The sequence below is a fragment of the Pan paniscus genome, chromosome 14, assembly GCF_029289425.2.
Source record: "Pan paniscus chromosome 14, NHGRI_mPanPan1-v2.0_pri, whole genome shotgun sequence".
NCBI classification, from domain to species: domain Eukaryota; kingdom Metazoa; phylum Chordata; class Mammalia; order Primates; family Hominidae; genus Pan; species Pan paniscus.
The window spans coordinates 68741861-68768822 of NC_073263.2; the positions used below are offsets into that span (position 1 = coordinate 68741861).

Consider the following 26962-nt stretch of genomic DNA (forward strand, 5'->3'; position numbering starts at 1 on the left):
AGTGCTGGGATTACAGGCGTGAGCCACCGCGTACATTTTGAGATCTTTAAAAGTAACTACTTAATCTCTCTTCCTTAATAGGTACCAAAGGATGGAAATACCAGTTTGAAAGCAATAAAAATAATTCGTTACTCTTAAGACAAGTTATTTGACTTTACCAGAATTTTTGAGCAAAATAAAGATTTGTGCCAACTAGAATGCTTTGGGGAGAAATTATTCATCTTTCTGGGGATATAAGAATGAATTATTATATTTTTACAATATTGATAATTATAATGATATTTAAAGGTATAGTCCCTTTAAAGTAATAAGAAAAATGATTACTAAAAAGCAAGATACAAGATATTACATACAGCATGACTCCATATACATGAAATAACCAAGAAGGTCAATTTTATAGAGATAGCTGACTCCATGTATATGGGAACAGATATTAACAATAAATGAGTACAAGGGATCTCACTGGAGTGATAAAAATGTTTTAAAACTGGTTTATAGGAATGGTTGCTCGACTTGATATGTTTACTAAACATTATGGAATTTTAAACTTTAAATGAGTGACTTATATGATATGTAAAATGTACCTTAAGTTGTAAAAAATAAAGGGATCACTAACTTTTAAAGGAGAGGTGACACTGAAGTGGTCACTTAATCGGTGATAGTTTGTTGTGAAGTGTAAACAAACTCTATGGATACATCACTTAATATTTCTGAAACTCAAGTTTCTTCATCAAGGAATTGAGGATAAAAGTAACATTTACCTAATAGAGCTGTTTTGAAGGTTAAAAATAATCCACAAAGAAAGAATATGTGGAATGTATGTGGTGCAAAACAAGTACCAGGTATAGTAGCGCTAATAGGGATATGAATTAGCCGAAAACTAAAGAGGAATTGTAATTGAGAGGAATAAAGAAATACATCCTAAAGAAATGGACTGAGAGAGAATGGTACTTGGAATATGAACATAAATGTGTATTGATTATAAATTTCATCCAGGATGTTTTACTCCTGAGTCATAAGAAAAACTTCTTCCATCTCAAATTCTGACAGAAAATACATGGAAAAACAAAACAACAAAAACATACTAATTCATCAATTTCTAAATGTCTTTGATCATGAGTTAGAGAAAACTACTTATAGTGTAAATGTATGGAGAAAAGCATCTCTGCGTATATGACAAATACTATTAAATATTATAGATAAATAACAAAGTTTTGTACCTGTTCCAAAAATGAATACTGGGCAAGTGCATTTTAATGTATGATTGTGTAAATGTTTCATTCGTCGTCTTTTAAATGCATATTTTTGTCTCTTTTTCAAATCAATCCTGATTCTTGGAATGAGTGTTAGATTACCAAAAAACCCAAAATCCTACCTAAGCCAAATAGGAGCTCTTGTGACCTTGAAAAACGCTTAAATACCAAGCTTTAATTTTCACAGAAATGGGGATAGAAATAAAATATGCACATTTTCAAACATTATTTCACGAGAAATTATAAACATGGCTATAGGCAAAAAAGAAATGTACTCTTTTTACTAGTTTATTTGTAAGAAGAAAGAGAATGTTAGGCAAAGTCTAGGTTGGAAACGGGAAGTTGAACAGGAAAAAATACCTTTGTCCTGTCCTTCCATAGGGATTATCTGTGCAATTTATAGTAATGAAAGGACAATGGACAAAATATAGAAAAAAAAATCAAATTTAACACATCATGTAGACTGCATACATCAAAAGGAGTCTAAATTTAAAATTGCCACATTCTGTTTGGCTAGCTCTATCTGGCTGCATATTTGCACGTCTGGTAATAGCCTCAATTATATATTCAATAAAAAGCATTTCATCAATGTGATCAATGCATTCATTCCTATGGCAAAATGTATGTCTTTATCTCATTTTTATATTGTACAAGATAAGGAAGCTAAACTGTTTCAAGGTTTTAGCCATTATTAGACAAGGAACTGGTTCTGAAGAAAGTTCATTTAAAAAAAAATAGCTAGTGCCGGGAAAAGAATATTAAATTCTTTTTATTTGAAATACTCCAAGCTATTTTCAAAGCATATTTATTAGGAGTTGCATTGAGAGCCCAATAACTTTTTATTTGGTTGTTACTCAGGGCCACAGGCTCCGGGAAGATTTTATAGATGGGCTCCATGAAGTCTGTGGGAACTTTGATTTGCAATTTCAAAAAATATATATCTGCAGGTATATGAATTTTTCTGGAGCAGGCCTATAGCCTTTAAATTATACTCAAAGGAGTCCAAAACATAAAGCTTTTTAGAAATGACAATTTTTAAATGAAATATTTAAAGCAGCAAATATATTTCTGTTATATCGATAACCATTTATATGCTTAAGGCTGTTGTATATCTCCAAAATGATTAAAATAAGTAATTGCCAAAAGGCACAATATTACATGTATGTATTTAGCACATATATTTTAAAAATCCTCTTAAATGTATCAATTAATATTGATGATTTATAAATGACTTAATATTAAAACTCTTACAATTCTATATAAGACATGAACTAATAATGCAAAGAAAGTAACACATGGTTATCAACAAAACAGCATAGATTTTCCAGTATTTATTGTTTTTGATATTTTAAAAATAAAACATAATTTTATTAAATATATATTTACACTAAAAATAGCAAATAGAATATAGTTGTTCAATGATTTTTATGAACTATAGGGATAATACATTTATTTTAAATATCATGTACAGATTTTTTTAAACAAAAGCACAAATATTAGGTGTTATTTTTTCCGTTATAGGGAATATACTTTGTTCTATCTTGCAAATATGTCAAGGGGAAAAATAAATGAAATAAAATGCTAAAATTTACCTTAGTATGCATCTTAACCTATAACAAGGATTATCTACAATTTATTTGTAAATAAAAGTGTAAATTATTATTACTAATACATATTTTAAGAAGAAATAAATCCTAAGGAGTCTCCTTTCATTTATTCAAAAAGTATTTATTGAGCGCCTACTGTGTACCAGAAAGTCTGCCAGTTTTCTTTTTCACAGCAATTTATGAAATCCCATTTGGCATACACAACTTCTAATTTTATCATTTCTTCCACCACAACAAACAAACAGTCACCTTAAAAATCTATTAGGATGGTTGCTAAGTGTGGCATGTGAAACATACCAAATCATGAATATGCTAATGATCCACTTAACAAAACACACATACCATAACCTAGGTAATCTATAAAAACTCATTAAATAAATGAAGTGTGGAATTACCCTTTTTGGGGGACAGTCATAGTATTTTAATGTGATACAAAAAAGCTAAAATAATGACTCATTTAAACTAACTTGATAATTCTGAATTTATTTATATGTTCATATGAATAAATAGTTACTCTCATATTTTCAAAAACTAAATGTTGGTAGTTGTGCTTTAAGAAATATTTAAATAGCAAAAGTGGCTATAGGAGAAATAATGACCTCTGCTTATGATACTTAGGTTATTACCTAAAACTTAAAGTATAATTTTTTTAAAAAAGAATACTTATTAATGTTAATTTCACAATCTATTTCTATTCAAAAATTTAAAACAGAAATGTGATACATTATTCAAATAACATCACAAGTAATTATCACATTAACATGTCAAAATCTGATTGTATAAAAGATAACTAAACTGATCATATTTAATAAACATAAATTTTAGGTTTTTTTCAGTACAGAAGAATTGATGCTTGGATCATTTTCAATCTATCTGAACTTATGTATAAATATATTCTATATCTAAGTGAATATGTATTATAATTTATTTATATCTGGGTGTATAAATGTGTGAACATATACCATATACAACTACATCTCTAAGATTAAGCACTATATTTCTGGTGATCAGATAATTAAATTGAGGATAAACTAAATTAGTTTTTTTTAATAAAAATATGCTGTTGGTTAGTCATAATTTTTTTCCTTCCCCTGCACTCTATTCTTCTCACTTAAAAATCACTTGCTTCTAAAATGACCAATAATACATAGTTAATTAGTATGTATCAGAATATTAATATCCAATTTAATAGCAAAATACATCTTTGAAGTGAAATTAAGTGATGAACATTACTTGGATAATGTATTGTATCAATGTGTTTTGGCAAAATATGTACTACTTGTAAATAAACATGTGGGCAAAATCTTTGTAAGGAATTACAGCTCATGAAAAAATATTAAAGGATAAAGGAATGGATAGAACTGCTGGAAACCATTAAAATAGGAAACAATTTCAGGGAACTAATCAAAGGAGAAAATATTATTTGAAATCACTTCTTTTTTTATAGGAAACATTTGTTATCTTGGACTTTTAAACATTTAACTAAGATACCAACAAGCCGCTTGCTCAGTTCTTGTTTATCTTCACATTTCACTACTTCATTATGCAAAATATTTCTATTTATGGGTGGAACGTGAAAACATGCTCTGTTTTGTGTGCAGCATGAGAACCTCAAAGCAAGCTGACGGTATTTTCATTCAACTAGATTTTCCAAACGGACCTGAGTAAATTCCTTTCTTTATGAAAAACCACTGGCAAAAACAAAACCAAACTAGCAAATAGGGCAGAATGGGCTAAATGCCTCTGGTTAAAATAAATATAACTTTAAGACTAAAAGCAATTTTGGAACACGCATTCTACATTTATGATTAGTAATTTTTCATCTCTGCTCTTTCAATGAATATCCTTAAAAAATGGGACACTTTTTAAATGAAACATGCTGGGACTTTTAAATGGCATCAATAATTTTTTACTTGTTTGTTTTTAATTAGTATCTAAATAAAATAATCCACAAACTGGGAGAGTTATTTTCTATGTGAATTTAATTGAATTTTCCACTTCTGTTGTAGGGAATCAAAATATAAAACACATAGCTAAAGCAAATGCATCCCTACACAGCAGTGTAGAGGTACATGTGTTTCTCTGTGGTAATAGCCAGGTGGTTGTATCCCAGCAGGTTTCATAAGGTGGTATTAAATACTGTGGTGACTCATGATGGTATAGGGTTTGTGCTCAACCCAGGAATCTAAATTTTCTTAGCAAAATAAGTGAATCAATCCTCTAGTGAGCAAACCTAAACCAAGTCTGTATATTTATACTGACTATATTTAAGAGTCTAGCTTTACCATTTTTCAATAGCATGCCAAAAGTAATGTATTGCAAACTTTAACCATTAAATATCTTAAATACATTTGTAAATTGAGCACAAAAGGGTTTAACAGACCTGCATATATTTTCTCCACGTCACCTCCTTGTAACTGCTTCTCTGCAGTCTAGAATACTCAGTTAAAGTGCAAATGGCTTGACATTTCGATGCTGAAGAGTGGACATAATGAGTACCTGGGGTTGGGAGAGTGAGGGGGAAGCCCAGCCCGTGTCCTTTAGCCTAAGGTTCCACATGTGTGAGCAATTCATCACTTAGGAGAACGACCTCCTATTTACACAAGGGCTATAGCTGTTAACCAAACCACATGTTTTCACTCATCATTTTATCAATAAGATTAAGGTCAGGAAATCCTTATTAGAAGACCAGAGCAAAATTTCAAAAAGTTTTCACGAACAAATTCAACACAAAGTCTCAACACTGTACAAAACAATTTCTGAAACTTTATTGTGAATTTTAAGGTACATTTAGTAAAGAATGTTATCCTTAATATAATTAATTAAAAATAAATTGGAAAGAAATGCACATACTACTTTTTTAAAGCAAGAATAAGTACAGACTTTTGAAGCCACAATATATACAATTTTATGAGTGCAATAAGCTTTCAAATACATTAGGTATATATCCGTTTAAATAAATAGTAGAATACTTGATTTGACATATGTGATAGTCATACTGATTACACCAAAAATGTTTTACAAAATATAGCCAAAAATGGAACGTTATACATTTTGATATACAACTCTTTAAATACTTTATATATTCATTACTTACTTCAAATTATAGTGTACAAAAGTCCATTTTAATGAGGACAAGTTTTAATTGTGTGTTTACCACTGTTGAGCAAATATAGGTATTAAGATGCATCCCTGTATGTTACTTAAATTCCCATTCAACTTAAATCATTTATCACAGGGAGGAAAGAATTCTACCAATTTTTAACAGTAATAATTTTTATTGATAAATTATCCATATAACATATTTCAACATTGTTTTGGCTATTTAAAATTTTCTAAAATGTATCACCTAGTTCTTGAGCCAATTTTTTTGTGTAATTAAAACTTAATTTGAAATCAAAATAGAAATATATTGCTACATTGAACTTCTTATCTGCTCTGCAACATACATAATTTAAATACCTTTAATTATCAATTTTCAATTGGGAAAATTTCCCCTATAATTCTTTAATAATAATGCTTTGTGTAGTGCCTAAGTATCTCAAGAATTCATTTCACAAAGTACCAATTTAATATACTGTACTGTAAGTGTTACCTATAGAATAGTATTATAAGAAAATGTGATTTCAAGGGTTTTACATTTATTATTATTCATACATTATAGTACAACAAGTGAGATCGTTTTCAGCCACATTCAATTATTTTTTGTACATAGTTACACATGGCGATTTATTTGGGTTATGTAAAAATGTGGCTATTTTTCAGAAATAAAATGGAATATAAATTATCAAGTTTTTTTTAAAAATGGAAACAATACTGTTATTTTCTATAGGATCCTTTAAAAAGTGAAAGCAAGGAAACACAAACCCACATACCAACCTATCTTGGTGTGGTGAGGTGAGGAGAAGGACCATTCAACCATCATCTCCTAAAAATTTCTTAGGCAATAATGATTGAAAAAATGTACTTTGCACTTAAATAATGAGCAATATGGTTATCTGGCTCTGTCTACAAAAATTACCTGGTAACGTTAGAAGATGATTATAGAATTACATATTATTATTGTTATGTTTCACATCTGGACCACAAAAGCAATATGAGAAAACCTATTATAATGTGAACTGAAGTTGCATTTTTATATTTTTTAATAGAATATTAGAATATTACCACATCTAAGAGCACATCTAATAACAATAAAGACAACTTAAATTCTCCTAAACCTCCCCAGTACCAACTGCCCACTGTTTTAATGGAGCAGCACCACATGTCAAGCACCCAGTCAATCTCTATAACTCACCAAGTTGCCTCTTATTGGTCAGAATGAAAAGCATATACACCTTCTGCAAGAAGTCAGGCAGCATGAGGGAGGCTGAGTAGAGGACACATACAAATGCAGATTTATCTATTTTTAGTGAGGGGCATAAAACTGTAAAACAGGGGCTTTACATGGAGTAAGCATGGCACCTTATTTTTCAGTCAGAGAGAAATGCCATCAGAGCTATTCACATTCAATTTATGAGAGGAAGAAATGGACTGATGTATAAGTGAGGGTGTTCATTTTGTCCATATTTGCATCAGGGTTGTATGTGTGTGTGCTGTGTGTATGTGAATATGTGAGTGTCTTGGTATATTTCCAAGGTAATAAAGAGATTAAATATAATTCACGTAACACGTGATTGCCAAAGAGGATCTTATTTCTTGCCCTGCGAAATGAACAGGAGTTAATGAAGCAAATCTCTAGGTTGTTTTGATACAGGGTTTTAAGACCTTGATGGTAGCAAAGCAGTAATTCCTTTAACTGTAAAGTATGTACACATTTACACTAAATAAGACATAGCAGTCTTTTGACCATTCTCTCACAATGTTAGAAACTACATAATAAGAACTTCAAATATCCTTTAATTCTTTCTTAATTTTTGAAATTAGATAAATATAAACAAGGTTTCATAAGCTGCAATTATTCTTAAATTGGCTAACAAGTTTATTGAAAGCTTAAAGACAATCATTTAATTTTATCTTCATCTTGAACTCCATCATTATGGTTAATAGACTTTGTAATTCTGTTTTAATGCTGTCCTGTATATAAAAAAACTCTTTTACAATCACCTTAAATACAGCATACTTAAGTTGCTGATATCTCTCTTTTCCAAATAATCATCTTAAATTTGGCATATTCTTGACCCTTTTGGCTTTAAAATCACTATTTCAAGAGGTAACAAAAAAACCCATGCTTTGAAAAATATTGTAATTTACTAGAATACCATTGCCTAAGTGAGCTGGGTCTGTAAAGGTGATAATAAATAAGTCATTTTAATATTGCTGTAGTTTACTTTTGCTAATTCTTGCCTAGCTTTTAAACACATTTTGTGGTTAAAGGATAAAATGCATGCAATTAAAGAACAGAAGTCTACCTCTTCCAATGAATAGATATGAGAAAATCACATTGTAAAAATCTAAAGATTAACACTCCTATCATAAATTATGTATAAATATGTGTAAGAGCTTACCAAATTAAAGTCTAAGAACAGAAATTTTATTAAAGCACCTTTATGGAAATAATCAATTTGCAGTAATGACAGTCAAGTTTTCAGATAACTTGGAAAAAAAACCCCACAGTCTTAGTAGTAGAAAATATTGCCATAAATATGATATGATAGGTAAACTTTGTAGAAGAGAAAAAAATAAATAGTAGGCATTAGGGCAGCTCAATATATTGGGGTTAAAAAATCTTATTAAAACTTCAAAAAGACATGGAAAAAATATTTTCCCATCAGAGATATTTCATAAAGCAAAATGAGTATGATTACATATAAGGCTGGTTACGTATATTTATTTTTGCATCTAATCTGTTTTTCTTATTGTGGATACACACTAAGCACAATTTTTCTCTAAACAGTTTTAAGAGATAAAAGTGGCCACAATTTTTGGATAAAATCATACACTGCACACAGTACTGGCTTACTCAGTTGAATAACTCCTCCTTATTTGTGAAAAATGATGTATATATTTGATGAGATAAATTATTATGCCAGCTTTAGTTAGATAGTTGTTTTCCACTTCTCTTTTCATTCATTTTCTTGAAATTCTAAAAGTGCAAAGTCTAGGAGCTGATGCCCATTTGCCTTGTCTACTACATCACCTCAGAAAAATCATTACAGAATTTTCACTTCACTTGTGTAATGTTGTCCAGTTCCATTAATCCTCTCATGTCATTCCTCAACTGCCTAGAATTGATGTATATTAATCCATAATTGTGGAGGTAGAAAACAAGTGCATGCTGAAAAGCTTCTGCTTTCCTCAAGGCAGAAATTTCCAGTGCTCAGACTATTTAATTTGGCTCTTGTAATGTCCATTTGGATCCAGTCTGCCTGCCTGTCACAATCACAACCAATAGGCATAATGTCACTACAAATTATCACCAACATCCAGAATGTCAATGCAAAATTAATTTTCTTTTCCACAAAACCTTGAATGTTAGTCCCTGGATAAAGGAAAACCCCAGCTATATTTTAAGTCATTTGGAAAGCTAATTCAACACATCATGTTAGGCCACTATATTCATGTCTGTATGACACAGTTTGGTTTTCAAATCCCAACTGGGAATTCTATCAGAAGACTGTAAACCTATAGTGAAACCAAAACAATTTGGCACTCTTCCATGAAAATCTGCTAAAAAGAGATTACTTAAAGTGTTGGCTTTTATGTTTGGTCTAATTAAATATGAGTTCCATTGAAAAGAGTATCTATTAAAAAAATGCCTCTCTAAACATGACTCTTTAAACAAATGTACAGATAAAAACTTCCTCATATCCTCACCACAAATTGATGCCTATCTTTGCATATGCCATGAGCTAAAAGTAAACCTGCCTGCATGTCTTTGAGTTCATGTCTAAGAATTATGCGTTTCCAATATATTATCTTATATTTTAACAAAGGAAACCCTGCTGTTCTAGTTTATTGACAAATTAACAGGTGAATTTAACTTTCTCACATCAATGATCTATCTAAAATAGTCCCTTCCCAATTTCTTATTGTCTGGTGAACAACATAAACTCCACCTTCAGTCAACATGTTGAATACTGCTTTTTAATTAGAGTAATTGAAATATTTCTGCTTACTATACTTATCAGTAAGGGACTTCAAGAAAAAGCTGCTGCCTGAAAATAGCTCTCAAACCAAGCTTTGGAAAATAACTGAGTTCTCGCAATAAAAATGCAAGGTTCAGAATTCTAAGTGTTTGTAATTGAAAGTCAGTCTGCTTGTCTCATATCAAGAAACTCCTTTTGAACACACAAATCTTTTTTATTTTCTAGGAATATTACGGAATGTGTGTTCTAAATAAGAACTGTACTCATGAAAGTGATTCCATCATCCATATGCACTACACACAGTGGACAAAAAGGGTAGCATATCATTCCGAGAATCAATTTCCTTTGCCAAACACAATATGGAAAGCTGTGCATCCATAACTCTCTATTTCATTTTAACCTTTAAATGGACCTCCAATTACAACTGTAAAATTCTCACCTAGACATTTTATCAATATACGTCCATTATAATAATCCATGATAAACAAATTTAATTTTACTATATAGCTGAAATGGCTCTCTCCAGTTCTCAGGTTTAAGGGGAATCTTGAGAATTCAACATGCGGTTGATGAATTTTATTTTTATTTATGTATTTATTTATTTTTTAGACAGGGTCTTGCTCTAGTGCCAAGGCGTCACCACGCCTGGATTTTTTTTGTATTTTTTGTAGAGATGGGGTCTCGCTATGTTGTCTAGGCAGCTCTCAAACTCCTGGACTCAAGTGATCCATCCGCCTCGGCCTCACAAAGTGCTGGGATTAAAGGTGTAAGCCACCACACTGGCATTTACAAAATGCTGTTAAAGTTTTTTTTTGTTTGTTTGCTTGTTTTGAGACAGAGTCTCACTCTGTTGCCCAGGCTGGAGTGCAGTAGCATGATCTCGGCTCACTGCAAGCTCTGCCTCCTGGATTCAAGCGATTCTTCTGCCTCAGCCTCCCGAGTAGCTGGGACTACAGGCGCGCACCACCATGCCCAACTAATTTTTGTATTTTTAGTAGAGACAGGGTTTCACCATATTAGCCAGGCTGGTCTCGAACTCCTGAGCTCATGATCTGCCCGCCTCCCAAAGAGCTGGGATTACAAGCGTGAGCCACCACGCCCGGCTGATACTGTTAAAGTCTTAAACAAGGAAGATATTAAGCAGCCCGTAATATGGTATATTTGTAAAACTGTAGAAAATAACTGAATAATTTTGTAGCTGTGGGTGATGAAAGTGGAAAACCTACTCTAGGAAAAGGCTAAAATTGTATAAATAGTATTAAAATAACTTATATGCATGTTTCTAAATAGATATGAAGATATATTCTCCCAGTGCATTGCAGATAAGTTGGAGGAGGGCCTATACTGATCTTAGCTGGCAAATTTGTGCAGAGATGCCTGGTGGTTGCTTCTGAACCATTCAGGCACAGGGGCTGGAATAAAGATTTAAAAAGAAAGGAAAGCATCATTCCAGTCAAGTAGTCTAGGACTGAGATATACTTGTTATCATTAGAGTTTGACTTTCCCCTCTTCTAGATCTTTTCTTATCTGATATGAGGCATTGTATAAAATAAGAATAATCACAAAACTCTGCTTTGAGATGAGCAAATTTATTTAAATTAACGACTAAAATTCACATTTGTGAAAAATATCTAGAATCGTACTGCCTAAAAGATACAAATGCTAATTTCTACTTTTCACATATACTGTCTGTGAATGTTCATTGTAAACTATAAAGTATCTCCCCATGTCTCGGGAATAGTTCTGTCATAATGCTATGTGCTCAGTGGCAAAATTTGTATAATAATGAAGCAAAAAAAAAAAAAAGGTTAAATTAGACTTCGGTGATTTTTTTTTTTTAACCTTTAAAAAAAAGGTTAAAATTGCCAAATTCCTTTTTGGCAAAATTTACTTTTGCTGACTAACTACAAGTTTATGTTTTGTATAAAAGTTCCATGATAGAGACAGTATTAATTAGCAGCTAAGAGAGCGCAGTGTCTAAGACTGCTAGGGTTGGAACCGTAAACTATTCTCCCCTGACTAGAACTGTGACCTGAAGCAAATCATTGAACTTCTCCTCAGCTGTAAAATACGGACAATAATAACAGTATCCGCCTCAGAAAGTAGTTGGTTCTATTTGAATTAATACATGTAAAGTGCTGAGAGGAACTTCAGGCACATGGAGTACTCAATAAATATCAGTTATTATCATTAGCTGGTGTTTGACATCTACTTTCAAGGCATTGCAAACTGAGTTTCTAGAAATCAAAAGATAATGGTACCAAGGTGAATGCTGTGATCTTCTCTTTACAAAGCCTCAAATATCTTCCACTTTTCCTGTGAAATTGTTAGCTATTTAGCTGAAATTAACTGTGGATTATTTTGGCCAGTTAGTTTTACATATGTTTAAAATCATGTTCACATTTTTAGTAATAAAGCTATGACTAATCATGTCAATGCAATCAATAATTAGTTTCAATGCCAATAGCAAACCATTGAGATTAATGAATTGATTACTTTTTATTATTAGCTTTTTCCCTATATAGACTACTCTAATACTACAAAGTTTATGTAACATTGCTTTTGTTCCAATTCCTAATGAATTTATTCTTTTTTGAGGCAAAATATTGGGAAGCACAGTCTATACCAGTTTATTAATCTACAAGCATCCAATTCCAAATCAGATTCCAGTAACACCATCTCTTTGTACTTTTACAATAGAGAACTGATTCGATTAATCAAATAGCTGTAATTCACACTGTATTGTCCCTGGAATGCTCACTCTGACAATGCTCTATGAACTCACAGAATTTTCTTTATATGTCCATCTTCTAACCTTGCCAGATACTGCTAATATTTCATTAATCAATTAATGCCCTAAATAGCTAATGTGTGTCTTATGCAAAAATCCTTGCGTGTTCATTTGACACAAACTATTTTTTTGTTTTACTTTCATATTCCTTAAAATTTCCTGTCAGAGGCATTATCAACATTAAAAAATTGGTGGGCTTTATTTTTAGTAGCCTCCAAATGACCACATATTTGTTGGATGAATACTTAGAAAGCATATCATGTTCAGAGAGCCATATGGTTATTCCCCAATGACATATTAATGTCACTTAGTATTAATAATATTTATGTCACTTTTTTCCTATATGTGCAAAATCTCCATAATAAACAATTTTGACCAAAAATTAGATTCTCACAATTTTTGATTAGGAAACAATTAGGCTGACATAGGCAGTGATTAAAACATTTGGCACTACAGAAAAGTATTTCTCATATTTTCTTTACTGCTATAAGTAAATTTACTACTGTCACTAGAAATAAGAAAGAATTGGCTGAAAAAAAATGTAAGTACATTTGCTGTTGGTCATGTTTGAATATGACAGAAAAGCAGCAGGAGCTGTCAATACAGAAGGCTTTACCAGAACATACATCTTTGATACGAGTAGTTGGAGGAATATCTATAGAAAAAAGCAAAGGGCTTGGGATGCACAATCTGTATTTAGAACAGCACCATGTTTGCTGCCACTGTTTGTGATGTTGACATTGCCACGTCTCTGATTTTATGGTGAAGTTGGTCATTACAGACAACAGAACACTGATGATTACTAAGCAAACTTTATTTAAACGTTACTTTAGGTGAAACTTTAGATTGTGTAAGTATTATATATCTTTCCTACCTCTCAGTATTGGCTACAACATCTGCTCTTCTATTAGGGAAACACTCATCCCTTCCCCTGAAAAACACTGGAGTATTGTTCTGAAAGCCAACACAATGTATTACAAGAGCAGAATTGACTGAATTCCCAGTACTTGAGTCCTGCAACTAAGCCATTACACAGAATGCCTCACCTTAGCACCACATACTTCCGATGTCATTGGCGCACTTGGAGGACCATAAGAAGAACAATTCCTTAAGAATGTATATTCTTTCTGTGATTTGTTTACCATATTTATATTTTAACCCCTCTTCAAATTGGTAGTGTTTAGAACATTTTAAGGAAGATATTCAGGGTGTGAGCATTAAAGAGACTGCTTAATATGATTAAAAAGTGTCTTGCATCCAAAATGTGGCATTTCTGGAACTATTTAATACATCTCCTCCATCGATGTCAACTTTCCAAACTTGCAAAGTGACTCCTAGACCGATCCATCTACAGTGTAAAATAGTCTCTTTACCATATCTCTATCAAAAACACCAAAAGAATTTGGTCTTCCTAAACTTGTTAGAAGATGAAAGGGTACAATGCAGTAAGTAGTAGTAAATGCAAGCAAATTGAGTTATTAGACGAGTAAGTATTCCTAAGCTGCTGTTCAAGATTCAGAACCATCCTGTGGGTTCTTATTTCTGCAGTGTTGTGAAGAAAATGTGTTAGACTCATTGATGGCAAAACCGTTTTATTTTATTTCCATGTAACCAAATAACACTGTTTTTTTTTTTTAACATTAATGTGGTATTTCATCTAATTAATGTGCTATTTCATCTAATTTGCAGTTTGGTTTTTCTAATCCTAAAGCTGATTTTCCTCCAGGATGAGACTGACAAGTTCTTCAATTTAACATCACTTTTACTTTGAATGAAGAAACTGCCTATAAAATCAGTGGGCACCATTTGATTAAATTCGCTTTTCTAACACTTGTCCTGATAACTAACATTATCAGTTAAAATTACCACTGTTTGATATTTTTATTACATTTACACATTATTGCAAAACTATGTGTAATTCTCCAACATTAACAAAAGTTGAAATATGCTAAAGTCACCTTAATGTGTTACTATAGACAATAAAATCAAACATTATAAGAGTAATATTACTGATAAAAATATGGCAGCTACACAATGATTTTAAGTTCATGGTTTTCCAATCAAATAATAAATGCCAACAATCTGCTCGAGGTTTTGTAGTTCTGTTTTTTGATTTCTAATTCAAGAGAAAAAAGTTAATTTTCTAGTTCAGAAGGGGAAAATTAATCACAGAGCAACCTCAAAAAAGATAGAGGCAATACTGTGTTATCAACACTAATGCAAGAGAGTGATAACATAGATCATACAAACAATGGGAATATTGCAAATCATTCATTGTCAGGAGAGACTGAACCATGTGATTTATTTTGTAATTGTTTTTCTTGAGCCAGTGTTAACACTGATGTGCACTATTTGAACATATATCAACTGATAATAGAAAGAAGTAGGCCAGATGGATGTTGGGTGGCAAGAGAAAACCTGCCAAGGAATAACGTTTCCCTAAGTAATTAACAAAAGCTGTAGTTCAATTTTTAATAATAGAAATAAAAAAATGGTTGAGTCCAATTATCTAATTTTCAGAAGAGAAAACTGAATTCTCAAGATGCTAAGTGTAATTCTAGCAAAGTATAAATGGTTTTGAATAGACATTATTGTAGCCCAAAAGAGAGGAAATAATGTATTCTACACTTTTTAAAATGGGAAAATTTAAGTACTGATTTTAATAACCACTACTGTTTTATTTTATGTGGTAATACATTGCATAGTCACTTATAAAAATCAGAATAAGCAAGGAATTGAAACTACGTAAAAACACCAAGTTAATTGTCACTGTGAAAAGTCGTGAGAATGCCACATTTTTGATTTTATGTAGAAATTGGTTACTACAGACAGAGCAACTATCATGTGACTTCTATACCAACCTTTATTTAAATGTCTGTATCTTCCTAAGCTTAATATATCCTGTTGCTTGGTTCTAAATTAGTTTACCAAACTGTTCATATTTTCATAGTATTAAGAAGTGATTTACATGTAGTTTTTTGGTTGGTCATATCAACCCAATAATAATTTCTAAAATAATTTTAACCAATAATATTTAATTAACAAGTGTTAATACACATTTGATTCCTGGGGTCTACATATTTTAGCAGGTTTCAATTTTGTAGTTCATTTAAATTATAGTAATTACTTGGTGATAGTTGCCTAAGCCTAAGCATCCACAGAACAGTTGGAAAGATCCTTTTAGATTTAGGCACCAGCTTGATGGTTATCACAGAAGTCTAATTGCAATTAAAATAGTATGTTTTCTGGCAATAAAGATTTAGCTCCTAAAATATGTTTGTACAAGAATATGCAGGTGAGGCATTATATGCATTATTTTTTAAAATACAAATTTTTGGCTTAAATAAAATTTTGAAATTTGGGGATGACCTTCCTATATAAACATTTGTCCATATGTAAGTTAGTGTTTTAGAAATAATTGAGTTAAAAAAACATAGTCTGTCTTGTCTGTAATAGCCGAATTATGACATTTTCTTCGATGATGAAAGAAAACTAAATTTTCAGGATATGTATGTTTCTCAATTTAGGAAAACATATATATATATAAAATAAAGGTCTCTTGTTTTCAACATTTATATCATTGCATTGGTTCCTTGAAGTACTGTGATAAATATTCATAAGAAAATGGACTTGATAAAATCAGAACCATCTGGAGGCAAAAGCCAATTAAACCAAACATTTATTCCAGCCAGAGTTTAATATCTATGTTCCATATCTATGGTAAACATGTCCTTTCAACGTACGAAGGCTAAAACATTTTTTCAAAATATCATGACTTGAAATAGCCCTTTTCAAAATGGATGCCTCTACAAGTGAAATTCCATTTTTAGAGAACCACTGTCTACTTTAGCTTGCGTTATCATTCAACATTATTCATGTGTGCCATGTTTTTAAAGTAATTTTTAATATAGCAAATATGCTAATCTCATGTAGTAAAAAAAAATGAAGTTTTACTTGCTACTATATTTTATTAACACCTTTGCCTGTAGAAGGAGTGTGATTTTAAGAATGAAAAAGTACATTTCCCTCCAAATTAACCAAAGGATAAATTTAAACCTGGCATTCTTATAATTGGAGTAATAGATCTTAGAATCTTATTACCCCATTGAAAGATCAAGTCTCCAGCAGTAGTTAAAAAAAATGTGAGAGAGAGAGACTTCAAAAAATATATTTCAGGGAAATGATGACATCTATTTAAAATTGAGAGTGAACTCATATTTTTTTTAATAAGGAAATTCCAAGGAAAAAAAGTACTGTGCTTAAAATTTAATGGAATATTTTAAACCAAAGACAATTTTTTTTTATCTTAAAAAAAATTTCCTATTGTCTAATGCTGTTCCTGGATCACAGCAGTTATTTATTAGATGTGTGTTGAATAACAGAATTAATACAAAATTTAAAAAGCCTAGCTGTATATCTGTCCGTGGATCATATGACAAGGTCTTTGGCAGCAGAAAATTTCACAGCTAAATGTCAGATACTTTTGAAAGCATGAAAATTTAAAACTATAGAATATAATTCTGGAATAAGCATTGGTATCCATTAGGGAAAATAGAATATGGTTCAGTAGTCTAGTGATAAGTTTGGATATCATCTCATTGTTAGACTTACCTCCAAATAAGTGCTCAGCAGGCAGAAAAAGTTCTTCAGGGAACCCATTCACATAGGGAAAGATGTGAAAGGTACAGTCCAGGAAATATAAATGTCTTCATAGAATAAGTAATTGTTCATTATCTGAACTGGAATTTACATGGACTTTCTAGGACAGTTACCTCTCCATTATAAAAGCTAATAGAAGGCCGGATGCGGTGGCTCACCCCTGTAATCCCAGCACTTTGGGAGGCCGAGGCGGGCAGATCACGAGGTCAGGAGATCGAGACCATCCTGGCTAACACGGTGAAACCCCATCTCTACTAAAAATATAAAAAATTAGCCGGGTGTGGTGGCGGGCGCCTGTAGTCCCAGCTACTTGGGAGGCTGAGGCAGGAGAATGGCTTGAACCCGGGAGGCGGAGCTTGCAGTGAGCCAAGATCACACCACTGCACTCCAGCCTGGACGACAGAGAGAGACTCCGTCACACACACACAAAAAAAAGCTAATAGAGGAAACGACTGATACGAAAAACATAAAATGGTAGCCTTCTGAATATACATTTAGTAGTATATAATAAATATATAGCTTCATACAGTATACATGTATACATACTTGATGCCATGAGAATGCTAAATATTTCAAATAAAACAATGAATCCAAATCCTTAAAGCCTGATTTTAACCATTTAAAATGTGTTTAACATTTTGCCTGATTAGGTCCATGTCTGCCTATGTGGTGGGATTAAATAGAATTTACCAAACATGTACTATATGCCATGCTACAATCCTTGTAATAACCCTAAGAGGTCTGATATTCAAGATAATATCCACACTATGTCCCTGCCCTGTTTGGTATCCCAATGCTATAAAATAGATATCACATCTTAGCATAAAACGAGCAGAAGCCTAAAGAAAATCACACCAGTTTTCCAGGTTTTATGTGTTAGATTAAGCTTTCTAAGCACAAAGAATGAGTATTTTAATTTTAAGTTTGTTTTGTTTTAAATTCTTGTCTTCTTATGAAACTGTCTTCTTATATAAAACTAGAACTAAACTAAAAGACCAATCCAAAAACAATTGTATTGCACTGAGAGGGTGGTTAAGTTCAACAAGAAGTTACATATTTAATTTATTCAATCAAAATCACAATAAAGCCAATTGAAATTTGACTATATCTACTTCTTATTCAGTTGATAAAGTTAATTGAACTAGTAACAAATCTCCACTACATTCTGCTCTAAATACAAATCAGTAACTTTATCGTGATGGTTTCAGCTGTTCCAACAAAAGGAAATGATTTTGGCCCCAGGATATTATCAAAAGGTATTTTTGGGGTACTATCATAGTGTGTAATATTTTTATTTGTTGTGTCTCATTTATGTTATTATGTCACTCACATACTCAAACATTACAAACTTGTATATTGAGACATGAAAAACTTACTTATAAAATGAATATAAGTTAAATTAAGAAAAATAGTAAAAGCTGTTGGTGATTATGCTTCTACCATGAATTCGATCAATCTCAGAAATATGATCCATATACTTTGAGGCATTTTAGCTGGTTTGATTACACCATGGATGCCATTACTTCAACAGGGATGCTTTCCAGTCTATGGAATAATTGGAAGCAAGAACCAGCAGGTTTCAAATGATTCCAGCTGTGTTAAGTACTGACTGTGAAACAGATTCTCTTATATGTGATTTTGTAATAGGAGTGATGTATACGGTGAAAATTCCCAGACGGGTGGAGCTTCTGGGTAATCTATGGGGACGTAAATTCATTACAAACACTAAAAGAACAGAATAATTTTAAAACATGACATGCAAATGAAATAGGTAAAATACTCAAAATGAAAGATGAAGCAATTATACAAATGTGAAACAACAGGGATTAAAATCAAAAACAACATCAAATATGCTATATTGAGATGCTGTTATGAAGATCAACTTTCCAAAAGTCCTAAATAATCTGAAACCAGATAGTGTTTTAACACAAAAGCAGATGAACACAGGTGACTCGTGAAAAAGATACGATAGAAATCAGATTCAAGGAAACAACCAAAAACAAAATCAAGAAAGCATTCACTAAATGAATGTGCAAACATCTGTCAATGGCAAGCTGGTATTCTTGGACAGGAGGTAGAAAAACAGGTAACATTTTCTGAGTGTCTGGCTATTGCAGGCCAGATATATATATATATACACATACATATATATATATACATATATATATGTATATATATATATTCACTTAATCTCAGGACAACTTTATATGGATTTGGCATGATTACACCCATTTTGCAGACAAGGAAAGCAAGGACTAGTGCATTTAAATGATGTGCCCAGTGTCACAGTCTTTATGTAGTAGTTCACCAAGTCAGTTTTTCTTACTCCAAATATCAAATTAGTTCTCTAGTCTCCATTTCTTCAGTCAGAAAAAGAATTAAATAGGCCAAATAATCCCAAAGGTGCATTGGAGACTTGAGAATGTGTAACTATTCTATAAGTTCTATTAGACACCAAATTTATCTTTCTAAAATTAATATAGTTGCTAGACACTGCATTAATCACTATTCAGTTATTATTTTGCTTCTTTTTATAGAATTTATACTTGATTCTGGCATACTGTCTGGATGGCTCAAAAGTCTATTAAGAAAACTTTAATGTGATACGTATTTTTCTTACAAACATGTATCTCTATCAAGCACCTATGAAAGTACATATATTGATCATTATGTTTAGAAGTAATGAATCAATGATCTAAGTACTGAAAGGTTTAAATAAAAGATTGGGGTGAAGAGGCTTGGAAGTGAAGGAATTTGATCCTGTTTGTTTAGCTCACCTCTTGCCTTCTCATTATTTCCTAATATGAAAAACCATGATATGATGGGCAGACATAATGATATGTCCAAAATTACTGAGAAAATGGGAGCCACAGACATCTCTAAGTGATGGAAGAATATATTTTGAACATAAATGATGTCTTTCTTGAATGATTGTTGTAAAGATTAAATCAGTGGAAAATCTTATATACATAAAATAAAATTTCAAGATCACTGATCTTCAGGTTGCATCAAAATTTACTGAATGCCTACTGAGTTCACTCTTTTCAGCACTGTTGTGGGTTCAGTGTTAGAAATACAAAGGTAAGTAAGACACAGTCTCTTACTTTGAGGAACTTTCTTATATTCTCTAAGATTATTATGCTTTAAGTAATGGCATACCAGTATTTGGATTTACTGAGTTGCCATTTGAGACCAAAAGATCATCAGGAACCAGGGCCATGTTAGGAACAATCCTGAAATACGCCTGGGTTCACACAGCATCAGCTGGAGAGGATGCACAGTCCCTGCAAATAACAGATGGTCCTGCAAGAATAGTTTAAACCCTGAGGAGTGTTGCTCCCAGTATCATACAGAAGTCAATAACCCTTAGCTAAAGCAGAATTTAATTGTCTAAAACAGAGACTTTAGGTGTCAAGAAGCTTTTACTTAATTATTATCATGCTTAAAAATCAATCAATGAATTCAACATATTTTGCTACCGCTGCATGGCAGAAAATCTTGCCATTTAAGACCAAGAATGAAAATGAGTTTATGTCATACTAAAATATCCTAAAACTTGTGTCAATTTTTACTATGGTGTAATGCAATTTTGATACCTATTTAAGTTTTGAGGCAAAAAATGATGATTTTGTATAAATTCTACCATCTGTTTTATGTTGGAAATTTGAATGGGTTGAGAATGCGTTGAAATATTATTACTCTATATACCTAAATCTAACATTATTCCTTAACTTGGAAAAAGGCATCAGTAAGAAAAACTCAATACAAAAAATAGCAAAGGAAAATATATTATCTGAGACCATATGTCAGAATAAATATGAATTTACTATTTCTAGCAAGAAAGGACACATCATAGATTTTATTTCACACTTTATGGTTGTCTTAAGCAACATATATATATATGGATATATATATATGGATATATATATATGGATATATATATATGGATATATATATATGGATATATATATATATGGATATATATATGGAGAAGATTATGCAGAAATAATTTTACATCACTTTAAAATCCATCAAGAAAGTAAGAAATCAGATGTATTAACAACATACATGAATATAGTCCACCTAGTGAATGACAAGAAATGGAGCAAAGAAAAGTAGCCAGTCCAGGTGTGTTCCCAGCTGACACACAGAAGGAAGGCTATTGTGATTCTAGACATCCAATGTGAAAATCGGTTCAATGACATGAATATATGACACAGGAGGGCATCAACTCACAACTCAGAACTCACTCCATTTTGTCTCCATTTGTCATTTGCACCTTCTACAAAAAGTTTCCTGCCGAATCCTATGTAGCTGTGTATTTGAAAGTCCTCAGCATGCAGCTGCTAGCACACAGAGGCACAGATTGGTTGCATCCACCGAATCCAAAAAACCACCAGTATTTTTCTTTCCAGAAAATGTCTACTATAGAACTACTACTGTCAGCAGAAGACATTCTCCTTCTATAAAAGATACAGCTTCATTTCATAAGTGCTTCTGTGTTTCCGTTCTTTTCTTTATTGAGGTTTGTTTAATGAGAAAAAAAAAACCTAATTCACTGAATTGCAGTTGCTATTGTCTTGCACAAAAACTGTTTTCTTTTCTAAATCAATCATCTATTATGACTCTCACAGGCCCCTGTGCCTACTGTGGGCTGCATATGGATTACACACTTTTTCTAATAGGTGAAAATATAGGATTTATAAAATCATTTAAAAATATGCATGGCTATTTGCTCCAATTTATATCTACCAGGGCTAGTCAAAGACATTAAGCATTAAAGAACTGCAAGGGATTTTACTGAACATTGTCATGAAGCTAAATATATTGAAATCCATGTATGTCTAGAACAAAATGCTGTGCTACAAATACACACCATATTTACAAATGCAGCAAAGATGAATTCTAAAAACACAGTTTGAGAAATGATTCAATAGCAATTCCTATGAGGGTGGAAGCATTCACTTGGTACCCAGGCCTCTTCATTATGGTAATGCTATATAGTCTTATAGACACCTGGGGTGTTAATCTGATTTAGGTTCAGAAGAGAGTCTGCACACACAACTGAGAGTTTCTTCTTAGGAGAAATGAAGGCCAGATCATGGGCATCAGAGATACCACAAGGAAGTACAAACAAGCCTGCATCATCTATCTTGAATAATTAGAATCATCCAACAGCAAATCAGTCCATTGTAAGGCATGTATTTGAGATTTTTATTCTTTCAGTCACATCCAGTGTTTCTGCATTTGGAAAAAACAGGCAAGACTAATTCCCTAGGCTATAAATCACTCTAATGTGGAGGGAAATGTGTTAGCTAGTTGTATTACAAAGCCTTTACTTCATATTTAATAGGCACCTGCAATACCAGCATTATACAAAGCTCTCTACTTTGCAAATCTTTAAAACCCCACTTAATTTTCAGCACTGATTTCCTGCAATCTAAGAGCTTATGAAGGGTTCACTGTGTTCATACAGATCTATGCAAAATGTGCCAGAGCTTCCCTGTCTGTGATGGCATTCATCTGGAGGTGAATCCCAAATTTCTATCACTGGCATGCTTATTTCCGACTAAAATAAATATTCTCAGAATGAAAGCTGAAGATTAAGAGGACAAAAAAGGAGGCAAAGTAACTAGCACTGGGAGAGATATATGCAAATATCAGCTCAATGACAATTCTTCATACCGTTTACAATAGAAGCTTAAAGATCCAAATAGTCTGCAATCCATTAGCTCCTCAATATCCTGAAAGGGATTAGAGTGTTTCTTAATCAACTGCTAACAGGCTGAAAAAGGCCCAGAGAGTGGTTATTAACAAAGCAGTGTAATACTCAAATGCAGAGATGGTTAGATAGAGAGACAAACTATAGAAGAATGTTAAAATACAAGATATTACACAAACATGATAAAATTGACCACATTTCTATTCTTTCCTACAGCCCACACAATTAAATATCCACATAAATTACTAAGTGGTGAAGCTGTACGTAGCAGACTCCTTTCAAGAACAGATAAGTTCATTTCATATATTTTCTCAAGGATCCAGAATAATTAGTATAAAATGATAGAATCAATCAAATATTCCTCAAAGACCTTGACTGTGCTTCTATCTTTGCCATTCTTAGCTGTACAGGTGGTCTCAAGCCCATCATTTACAACGTGATATGTGCTTATGGCACTCTAATCAATCAAACTGTAAAAGATCAAGGGAAAATATTTTCATATGCCATTTAAATAATGAATAAATATGTAAAAACAGATCCCTAATGAATGACTTTGAGTTCTGCATTTCTTATATTTATATGCTATGCCTCAGAAAATTCTACTGATTCTGCCACTATTCTTGTCTATCAGAGACAAACTGTCTATAGGACAAAAATATGAATGAGAAAGATTAAATATGGGTTGTTTTTCCAGTTTATTTCTGTATCACTCTTTACTGTTAAAAAAGGACAGTTGTTTAACTTATTTAGGAATTTGAAAATTTAATGAGTCTTGGCTTACAGAAAAAAAGAATATAAATCAAAAGCAAAATGTCAATCATGGTAATAAATCTTTTTTGTTCTATGTTTCTGGTGACTGACAGCCCAATAGGTTTGTATCAAACAAAGGCAAAAAGCATGTGTTCCTTTCTAAATGAAATGTTTGACAGATTTGACAGTTTTCTTAAATAACAACCAATGAAATCTTAAAAACAGAGTACATCTCCTTATGTACATGAGAGATCCTATTTTTACATTTGTCTTTACTTCTGTAGTATAATGTAGATTTGGGGGTCGCTGACTATGTCAAAGGTTATAAGACATTAGCATTATTACTTATGAAAGAGTCTGACTTTTATGCCTCCATGAAACTTTAGAATAAGCCTCTTCCTGACTTGCATTTCCAAATTTTCACTAATACCTGGCCTGTGATTAGAGTCATATTTTAATAAATCTGATATAATTGTTAGGGTCCTTATATGTAATAAATTGTGGAAAAAATATTAAATGTGAAGTTGAGTGTCAGAAAGGCCAAACCTTTAAAAATCTGCATTAACTAATTTGTACTTTCCAACTCAGTGAAATATATAAGATATTAAATGATTTACTAATATTAAGAGAGTAATTTCTAGTTATAATAAAGAATTACCTTCAAGAAAACACCAAACTAAATTCAAAGAAAGCTTGCACCAAGGATTTTAAGTCAAAGTAGTAAACAATCCACTGGATTTCCAGTTTTGTTATGTTTTTAACTGTATACAAGCTAAGAGTTCACCTTTAACAAAGTCAAACTGAGAAGTATTGTAAAAGAGCAATACAGACATCTGACTTGGCCCTGAAACCCTGTAAACACCCAGACTGGTATAGTGGGACCAAGGCTACAACTGTAACGTTCAGCATTTGGTGGATTTCTGAATTCCCCCAACCGAAAAAAAAAAATTAGAAATAAAAACAATCTAAATAAGACAACAAAAATTGTTGTGGAAATAAGATTACAGAAAACAAAATGATTTAAAGGTGTCATTTTCATACTTCAGTACTGTAGTGTAAAATTATGTAATATGAAAAAGGATGCATTACAATGCCATATCTAATAATATAATTTATAGATATTTTACATACATCAATATGAAAATGAAACCTTAAGGTTCAATATAAATCATAGTTAATTATGAGAAAATTTGATTTTAGATTTGAGGCTTTTCCTTAAATCTAAATTCCCTCTACTTTACTATTTCACATATTTTAATTTAATGTATGAAATCATAAGAAGATAAATGATAGCTTGCAATTATTTAAATAATAAGAATATGTTTACACCATAAGAATGAAACATGTTATTACAAGTACAATATTTTCAAAGTAATTTCAATGACACCAAAGCCTGCCCTGTCTCACCATAGGATGACTGGTCTGAAACTAAGGAGAACATTAATGTTCCTTGTTTCTATATCTTGAATTAATGGCAACAAAAACAAATAATAAGAGAATAGAATATTGTCACCACATATACTATTTTCTCTACGTTAACAAATATTCAAGAATCAGCAGACATGTCTATGTTTAATACAATAGTAACTTTTCATTTTTATTCTGCTTAATGTTATTAGCAATGGAAGGCCAAAATGCGTCTTGAATTTTATAGCTTAGGAATATCAAGATGGAAAGAAAAATAGTCAAATATTTATCTTACAAACCCAAATGGAAAGATAGCCAGTTTGAATGGGTGGCCTATCCTCATTTCAAAAATCTGTGTTAATATCCAAGGGCTCTGGGTATCTTCTACCTCATAAGTATGAAAACTGACTTCATGACCATAGGGCACTTAGCCAAAGAGCCATAGAAATAAAAATCACAACCGATAACATTTTAAAAACAATTTGCATTTGGGGGATCAGTTGTCACCTGTGTTCAACTGTCACTATATATATCTATTCCAGAATTTAATAATTGAAAATATCTTAAAGATTTTGGCTAGCCTCACATTAGTTAACATTTGCCCCCTTCACTTTCAATTGCATTTTTCCCTAGCTGTTCTAAATATCAATTCTGTGACTGCCTTCCGCATTTTACATACCATAATAACATTTCAGTAGTGGTTGTAGTAGATTATTCAAAAATGAAAAGTAATCATAAATGTAATATAGTATCTCTAAATGGTTTGGAATAGAAGAAATTCCCTTTACACTGTAAAAATACATGTATACACTTAAGTACAGCATGCATACACATTTTCAGTGTATACATTCCTCAATATATAGAAAAATATATGTGAGCAAATACTCTAGATTGTGAAAAGTCAGGATGTTTAAAGCTCTAAAATAAGTATTTCCTTTAGAAAATTAAATGACAGTTTACCCAGAACCAATGTCTAGTGCAACTCTTACAGACTGTTTTACTACTTGAAGAAGTTGTCAAATGTAAATGGGTGACTATTTCTTTTACTTTAACATTTTCATTTATCTTCCCTCTTCCCACCCCCAAAAAACCACACAGGGGCCAAGAAAATTAATTCCCCAAATGCTGTCAACTGGGTTGGGAAACAGCAATAAACAGCTTACTGTAAAGCCTCCAGCTACAATAAAACAGCTGTCAATAAGTGGGCTGAGAGTTGGGCTGTGCAAAAACAGGTTCTGTGGATATGATAATATGAGAGGGAAAGAGGCTGACACTTCCTGTTTCAATATGCTAAGGTAGTGGTTCTCAAAGTGTGGGCCCTGGACTAGCAGCATCAGAACCACCTAGGAACTTGTTAGCAATGTATATTTTCAGTCCTGACCTCAGTGGTACGAAATCAGAGCCTCTGGGGTAGAACCCAACAATCCATGTTTTAAGTAGTGCTCCAAATGATTCCCAGACATTCCACAGGGAGAATCAGTATCATATTTTAAAACAATATCTGTCAACAAAACCATTTTTCTCTTAGGCAAATATACCAATGAATTTTATCATTTAAAGCCTTGTTGGAATGGATAATGTTGTCGTTTTCATCCTCTTCACCTTTTGGCTGTGAACTTTGTTGTTGTTTTTTTTTACAAATAATTACCGAGACATGACCTTTTGCCAAAAAAAAAAAAAAAAAA

General features: G+C 32.1%; 1 protein-coding gene across 7 annotated transcripts in view; it reads right to left on the reverse strand.

Moving 5' to 3' along the window:
• The window catches only part of PCDH9 (protocadherin 9), a 915902-nt gene that overhangs the window by 882660 nt on the left and 6280 nt on the right, over positions 1-26962 (reverse strand). Inside the window, exon 2 of one of the 7 annotated variants that reach the window (XM_034936780.3) lies at positions 5607-26936. The exons of the other annotated variants lie outside the window; for them this stretch is intronic. Within the exon in view, the coding sequence (XP_034792671.1) occupies positions 26922-26936 (15 nt within the window). The 3' untranslated portion in view covers positions 5607-26921. Of the gene's footprint in view, positions 1-5606; positions 26937-26962 lie in introns of those variants that run through there. 7 annotated transcript variants of the gene reach the window in all.